Source organism: Ananas comosus, linkage group 5 (assembly GCF_001540865.1).
Source record: "Ananas comosus cultivar F153 linkage group 5, ASM154086v1, whole genome shotgun sequence".
In the NCBI taxonomy this organism is placed as follows: Eukaryota; Viridiplantae; Streptophyta; class Magnoliopsida; order Poales; family Bromeliaceae; genus Ananas; species Ananas comosus.
Window position 1 is genome coordinate 10,985,910 of NC_033625.1, and position 8,583 is coordinate 10,994,492.

General features: G+C 39.8%; 1 protein-coding gene across 1 annotated transcript; it reads right to left on the bottom strand.

Annotated features, from left to right (window-relative positions):
* On the bottom strand, nucleotides 204-6,372 carry LOC109710693 (probable inactive ATP-dependent zinc metalloprotease FTSHI 2, chloroplastic; the record flags this gene model as incomplete). Its single annotated transcript, XM_020233429.1, has 12 exons — nucleotides 204-731; nucleotides 1,294-1,532; nucleotides 1,631-1,687; nucleotides 1,765-1,887; nucleotides 2,085-2,163; nucleotides 2,343-2,428; nucleotides 3,133-3,291; nucleotides 3,450-3,590; nucleotides 3,996-4,160; nucleotides 4,264-4,365; nucleotides 4,605-4,777; nucleotides 5,103-6,372. Coding segments are annotated over 11 exons (2,571 nt in total), but the record flags the coding sequence as incomplete, so codon positions are not given.

An 8,583-nucleotide genomic window follows, 5' to 3' on the forward strand; every position in this document is an offset into this window, starting at 1 on the left:
GTTCACCATGTTCAACTTAACATACGGGCCGAGCCCTGCCCGCGTGGCGCTGACGTGGCGTCTGCGTGGCAGACCCGGGCCATTTTTGCAAATTAAATTTTGACAGGATTATTTTTGAAATAAAAATTTGTCAGGGATCTAATTGCAAAAAAACCCTTTATATTGTTAGGAGTTCAAAGAACATTAATATCTCAGATTTGATCTTCACGGAATATTGATGATTAACTAATTGATTAACTAATCAAATAACAGTACACTATTAACTTTTACAGTCACTTGACACAACTTGTACCATCAACTCAACTCTCACCAGAATTAATCCACAGAAGAGAGAAAATTACGTTTGTTTAAACACCTGTAAAGAACAGAGCAGGAAAAAAAAAGCACCAAAATCTACTCATAATGGATAAAATCCCCACCATCTCCTTACAATCTCTGAAAACAACAAAATTGTCGTACAACAGTTGACACTAGCGCAAAGCTTTAATGCGAATTCTCGACTTCACAATCGATCAGCCACTCCCGCCAAGGAAAGAGCAGCGTTTTGGGATAAGTTTTTTTTGGTGCACGAATAGCAACCAAGTGCAGAGTACGCCAGTGTGATCTCGAAAACACCTCTTCAAGTAGCCATTCAATGAGAGCCTTCCGACTAGCCTCTACGGGGCGACTTTAGTTTCTACTGGCAATGTCAAAGAATATAATGCCAACTTAGCTGCATGGAAACCATCTACCTGCGTGATCTCAATACCCGAGAATATAAGTATCTCGATAGAACTTAGAAGACAACAATTATGGTATAAAAGAAGTCGACAGCAAAGACGTACTGCATCCCTCACAAAAATTTGAAAAGTCCAAGTGATAGATCAAAAGAGGTTCATAATTCATATACAACACTGCAAGGAAAATACAGGCATAACATATCAACTCCAGCAAATCTCCATGTCAATTAGAACAGTAATCTGACTCAGCAGAGTCCAGCAAAATGAAAAGCTCAGGCTACATGAAAATTCTCAGATACAAAATAATTTGTAGGAAAGGAGAGCTTATCGATTTCGGTGCTACATAATAAAAGCAACTAATATATCTTCGAAGATCTATTCATGATAAATGGAATTTTCAGTGAGTGAGATTGTGCATCATCTTAAGAAATATAAACATTTCAATTTTTGCAAAGAATATGAATGTTTCACTTGGTCTCAACCAAAACAGAATGGTGGAGGGGACTTTGCATTGTAATGCACAACCAGAACAAAAATAGACAGTTTAGAGCGTCAAAATTATGATAAAGCATACCTACAGAATGCTTGTTTGGTATGTCATGTACGGCTCTCTTGAGCTGAACCCTTCTGAGTCATCATTAGTTCTTGAAATTGCATCCGTTTGGTATTCCTAATATTGACGATATTTTGTGGCATCAGCTCAAGATGACCATGTTCTCCGACCAACTGGAAGAATTCTTTCTTGGTTAGACTTTTCTTCTCGACCAAGTGATCAACCACAAAATCCATGAGCTTTCGGTTTCGCTGTAGAATCTGAAAGAAATAACTCCACATATTGGGTCTGGCCATATCAAATGGTGTAAGCCAAGAAGGAAAAGGGACATTTAGATACACATGGCATAAGCACAAACCTCTTTTGCTCGCTCATAGCATTTATTTAGAATTCGGTGAGCCTCCAAATCAATTTCCTGAAAGAATAGACAATGTCATGAATGGTGCTTGTGAGAGAGATGGATATTGCAGAAGAGAATATTGCTTAACATACATTAATATGATCTGCAACCCAGAAATCAGATAAACCATAATACTTCTCAGATAGGCCACCAAGGATGAAGCTCCGTGCAGCTGACCTGGCATTATCCGCTGTCTCTGCCCAAATTGTACTCAACTGCAACAAATTCCATGTCATAATTAAGGTTTTACATGTATATCGCTCTTCATTCAAGCGACACCACGCCTGAGTATCTTTCATACTTCACATAATTATATAGGCAACAACATTAGAACCAACAACAGAGAGAAAGCGAAGGATAGATGAAAGAGGCCTAGCAAAGGAGAAAAAGTACAAATATCAGCATTACTAACCTGACTCTCACCATACCAGATTTCATCAGCAGCACGAGGAGCAATTTGAACAGTAATGTGATCAAGAAGAGATTGTCGACTGGTAAATTAAAAGCAAAAGAGCGTAAGAATTTGAAATTCATTCGTCGGAGAAGTGCAACATAAACAAGTTAGACAAATCAAATATTACATCCAAAATCATGGGTGATCAAGCAGAAATTCATTTCGATATCTTTTGAGCTCAAAATTGACAAATATTTAATTTGAAATCATAACTACCTAAGCATTCCTTCTGTAAACTTCATATGATCCATTTTCACTCGCACATATCCCAATTCTCTGCCAGCTCGAGGTGCAATTGTTACCTAGATAGAAGTAACCAAACTGTTAACATATCATGCCTCATACTGCATAAGGAAACCCTAACAACGAGAATAACAAGCACGGTGGCAGCAAGATATAAGAATAATAAGCCAAAATAGAAGTATAAAAGAACAACAACATGTAAATCATTAATTTTTAACTTCCCACTGCCATATTTTCACCTTTATAAATTAAAATAAATTCCATTCACAAAATCCCCATAATGCATGTTACAGAGTGATATAATAAATCAAGTATAGCTAGACGCTTAATGCTGAGTTTTTTCTATTACGAAAGACAACTATTTATTATGCCTCTATCAGAGGGTGGAATATTTTAACTTGTCTACATGATCAATTTACTTAGATGCAGCATTAATAACATCATTTGTTCACAGAAGAGATAAATATGCAAGACTTCATGGACAAGCACGAGGTGAGATTAACTCTGATATTAGTTGAGTTGATCATACTGCAGGTAGCTAATGTGCATCCAAAAATTTAATTACCATTTTGCAGATAATTAAACACAGAGAAAAATAGCGGGGCAGATGATAACTCTTGATATTCTTATGATATAAGAAAAAATCAACACAGCTGACAAAGCCAGGTCATAACCTATGTCAAGCAGCACATTATTATACTAAAGATGGCAAGTAAGAAGTAAATTAGCTTCAATAAAACTAGAGCAGAGTACCAGACAATACAAACTCAATATTCTTTAGATCGGGAAAGTTCACAGCGACAACAGCCATAGCTGCCTCGTTAAGAGCTAGTCGTTTCCACATATCCAAACTCCTATCCTTCTTATCCAGCATTCCCCTCTCTTCTATTTGTGCTGCTTGCAACAAGTCATCAGTTGTTATCTGTACCAAAATCAAGTATTTATTATACAACTGCTGTACGTAGAAATAGGCCATGATCAGCCTTAGTTATAAGATTTTCTTTATTCAGTGACCGCTTCCTGTTTATAGTGAATCAGAGGAAAGCGTTAGGCAGCAAGAGAAGAGAAAATGAGGCATACCTCAGATCTGCCATCTCGCATCATATTTATGGCAGCAATCTCTACTATATTTGCTAATTCAGCACCAACCATTCCTTCGGTCATACTAGCAACAGCCATATAATCTACATCATCAGCCATTGGCTTTTTCCGAGCATGGACCTATTCATAGCATTTTGTAAAGGATTATTAGGTCGGAAACACTAATGTAATGTCAGCATGCTTGAAAATTGTAACAGTAAAACCATTCATGTATAGTTTAGTATAATTAAAACAGAGTATGAATAATTAATTAATTTTCCTAATCTTCTTATACGAAGGGTATGAAAAGTTACAGCCGCCAAAAAGTTCAATTTTAAGCTGCCTGCAGTGGAATAACAGTAGTTTGAGCTTTGAAGAACATGGTTCGCACGGAAGACATCATAGAGAAACAATATTTTATACGTGTTTAACAATGTATATAGTTTACCTTTTCAATTTTCTGGCTTCCAAGTGAAGTACACATACCTAGATTTCACAAAGAGCATCTCTAACTAATAAAAAAAAAAAACAATTATAAATCACTACCTTGAGAATCTCAACTCGACCTATGAGGCTTGGCTTTGGAATATATATTTTCCTGTCAAATCGCCCAGGCCTCACAAGTGCTGGATCAAGAATATCTGGCCTATTGGTTGCAGCGATGGTGATGACTTCTCCTCTTCCTTCAAACCCATCCAAGCATACAAGGAGCTTCAGTGAGCCCATGAAGCAAAATGTCAAAACATAATTGAATATTTAAGAGAGCAACAACTACTTTAAATAGATAATGACGCATTCTGCGTAGACTTTTTACCTGATTAAGGGTGGCATCTCGTTCCTGTCCGCCAGAACCTTTAATTAGACCACGTTCTCTTCCAACAGCATCTAACTCATCAATGAAGACAACTGAAGGGGCCTGTGATACACAGAGAATCAGAGATAGCACTTCACAAATTTTGCACAACTAGCTAGTGAAACAAATGATATTACGCATCTACCATGTCAAGTTGTCAACCATGATAGACATGAAAAATGCATATCCTATATTAAGAAAGTGTTGAAAAGAACAGGAATTTTCTAAGTAAACCAGCAAGAATAACAAAAAAAAAAAAAAGGTAATAAATATGGGTGAAAGTGCAATTAGACAATTCTTACGTTCTCTTTTGCCTCCTGATAAAGTGCACGAACACGAGATGCACCTACACCAACATATATTTCCACAAATTGTGAAGCTGAAATTGAGAAGAAGTTTACACCTGCTTCGCCAGCAACAGCTTTCGCTAATAACGTTTTACCCACTCCAGGAGGCCCGCATAATAGTATGCCACCTGAACAAACAATTAATTTGGTGTATGCATTTAGACATAATGGAGAATTATGATAAAGTTTTTAGTAAAAGAAAAGAGGAGGGACCTGATGCAGGTAGTATAAACTACAAGCCAAGCATTCATGATGAAACTCATAGCAGAGCACATCTCTACAATTTTTATCAAAACTTCTAAGCAACTAAACTATAAGAAAATAATTGTGTGGACTGCATCAGCTAAACCTTAATGGTTATCATCAAATATCCAAACTAGTTTAGTCTTTAAGCTAAATACTAAGTAGTCTGAAGAACCAAATCGTAGATCTTATTTCGTATGAGACACTGACCAGGAATCTTCACTCCTCGCCGCCGATACATCTCCCCTAACGTGAAAAACTTAACAATCTCCTCAAGCTCAAGCCTTATATTCCCTAGACCAGCAACATCACTGAACTTGACATCAACGCCCCTCTCCATGTACTGCGGCAGCCTCTTGCTGTGCGCGCGCCGCACCCGAGCACCCGACCGCATGAATTTCATTGCCATCTTAAGGTAAGGATTCTGCTCGCTTCCTTTCTCCTCGTCCTCGTCATCCCCGGTCCCTTCTAGCCCCGCCATTTCCCTCTCCAACTGCCTCATCTTTTTCCTCTCCTCAGCCTCCGCCTTCTCAATTTTCAGTCTATCTTCATAATCCTTCTGCTGCTTCCTATAATTAAGCACGACCGTCCGGTAAAAGACGTAGAAGATCAAAACCCCAATGGCGGTCGCGACGTTTTTGTCCCTGGCCATGTCAGCCCACATGTTGGCCATCTGCTGGTAGTTCCTTCTCGCTTGCCGGAGTGACTGCTCATAATTAGCCTTCCTCATTTCGAGCCTCCGCTTCCGGTCATCAGCCTTCTTCTGAGCTTTAAGAGCCTTCTCCATGGCTTCCCTCTCCTGCCTTACCCTAGCAAGCTCAGCTCGCCTCCTCTCCGCAAGCTCCTTCCTCGCCTTCTCGAGCTCCAGCACCCGCTTCGACTTCGGCTTAGGCTTCATCAACGACAATAACTGCATCGGAATCCTCGCCAACCAGCCCAAGTAAGGCGCGGGAACATCCGGTTTTTGAACCGGGGGAGTATAAGCATTGATGCAAAGGGAATTAAGCTGCAATTGATCCCACCTCTCCCAAAACCTCTCATCTCTCTCGACCGTGGGGAGGACCGTTCTCAAAACCCTAGAATCGTCCAAAACAACAAGTACCGGGTCGGGCCGTCGGCGCAAGCTCGCCGAGGGGAGCTTGATGATGTGCTTGAGCTTCCCCTCCGCCCTAAGGCTCAAAATCTCGGTGTAGGGGATCCGGTCGCCCACGGTGGGGAGGCCGCGGGTCCACGACCGAAGCTCCTCGGCGGAGAGGGCCTCCGCCGCGCGCTTCGGCGGGCGCTTCTTCTCCGCCACCTTGGCGAGCGCCCGGGGTTGAGGAAGCGAGGCGGAGATCACCGTTAGGGTTACGGAGAATTGGAGGAGCCTTATAGTAGCTCTTTTGGGTCCATTCTCATCGGAACCGTCGGAGGGGTTCGAGGTGCGAGAGACGATGTAGGAGGAGGAGGAGGAGGAGGAGGAGGAAGCTCGAAGAGGCAAGCTCCATTGGAAGAGGAGGAGAGGATTAGACTACGAATGGAGGTGGGATTTGAGAGGAAAAGGAATAGGAATGGAGCACGGTGTTCGGGTTCGCCATTGGAGCAGCTCGGTGGAGATGGAACGCTGGAGAGCAGCGACGGTCGCGCGGATAGAGGTGGCCGCGTGTTTCGTATTAATGGGCTGTGCCGGGCCGGATTGGCCAATTAATTCGATCCGACTTAGTCCGGGCCAAGCAAATGGTTCCGCTGGAGCGGCCCGGGTCCCTTCTCTTCTCGCGGGCGGGAGATTTTTGCACATCTGCCCCCTCAAAATCCTTGCGGAATTAAGCCTCTCCACACGTCTAACAATCTTATTGTGCGTTCTTTAACAGAAATCAAAGTCGAGGGGCTGCATGGAATCACAAAGTCGGAGAGCAAGGAGCTTATGAGTTTTACAAAATCAATTTCATCTCCCACGCCATCAAAGTTGCAAGATCGATCTTCGTATAATTGTGAGTAATAGTTCAGACGATCTCGTGATTTCAGTGTCTAAAGATAAAGCCGCCAATGATGACTTTCTCATAGTTATATGAATTCAACCTTCAAGATCCACATAAACCAGCAAACCCTTGCTTTCTGTGCTTTTTTAGACGGCGATCTCTCCTAACAAAATGATATATGTTTAAGCCATTTTAGTTGTGACAAGAAACACTGATGGAGAATAGTCAAGAGTTGAAGAAAATGCCCAAGCTACTAAAAATTATACTTGCCAACAAGCTGAACAATAAGACAAAAAAGACTATAATCAAAGGCCAAATGGTTTATCAAACTCCCAATGGAACTGATATGTAGTAACTAAACTTTTAATTAAAACAACAAAGCTTCTCTTTGCTACGATAGTTATTACTTCGCCTTCGAAAGATAAGCTTAGTGACATCAAAATAACCCCACACCCAGTTACATCTTCTTGTTATTATAAGCAATGTAAATAGATTATCCTACAATGGTGGTATTCATATACCGATATTTGATTTACAGATACATCTATGTGCGTATCTACGGCATCAATTTGCACAGGAAACCGCAGGACATAGATCACCTTCATTTTGGAGCAGAACTTGTCTTATTCCATTCATTTGGGAAGCCATCAACATCGACGCTCCAGACAAATTTATTGAGCTCTCACATAATACTTCGGCAAAACAAATTTTGATAATTATAGTATGAGCAAAAAGTGAGTAGACTTGTGTTTCTCTTTGCTCAGCATCAGAAATGATACTTTCTGTTGCATGCCGTGTTATGTTTAGTACTGTAATTCCCTGCTATACATAGTTGTATCCTCCTATCATTTCTTTAGTATTTCTTGGCAAAAGAGGGAGGATGATAACAAAACTTAACTCGCTAAACTAACACTACACCAAAATTGCCCTTTAGCGGCCATTATCCTATAGATTAGCGGCGATTTTAATCGCCGCTACTCTCTTTACCGGCATTTGTAATAATTACCACCATAAATGGGGTCGGTAAAAGTTTAGCGGCAATTATATTGGCGGCCGGTAAAGAACAAAACAATTGCCGCTAAAGATTACTCTATACCGGCAATTAAAATCGCCACTAAAAGCAAAATACATTTGCCTATAAAAATCATCATTAATAGTCATATATTCAATTAATCACTATAAAAATTTCAAAAGATAATGTGTAGATAATGAAAACTAAAAATCCAACATTTCGTGAATATCAAATAAGCTGAATATAAAAGTCTATTACATTCTCAAAAGTGTTGCGAATACAAATAAATGTCAAAATCAATTTTTATACTAAAACAAATGTCAATCAAACATTAGATAGCTAAAACAAATTCGAACTACAAAAACACTAATATGTAATTAAAAAGTTTTACAGGCGAAAGGAAAGTTCTATGCGCTCCCATAGAGAAGTTCAAACTACATTTCACGAAGACTCATCCTTAAAGAGCGAAGATTCCAATAGAAAAGATCCATGGGCTTAAGAAGATTAACCTGCAAGAAAAATATATAAGAATAAACGGTTAAAAAAATTATTAACAAATATGCTAAAAAAATATATTTAGAATTTACAAGAAATTCTAGATTACCATGCCACTAAACCGAGGTGTACGAAAAAGAACTAGAGCATCCTGCATTTTGTGCAACTTTACCGTAACGAGCACTCGAATCATCAAGAACCTATTTTACAGCCATATAAGAAAAAA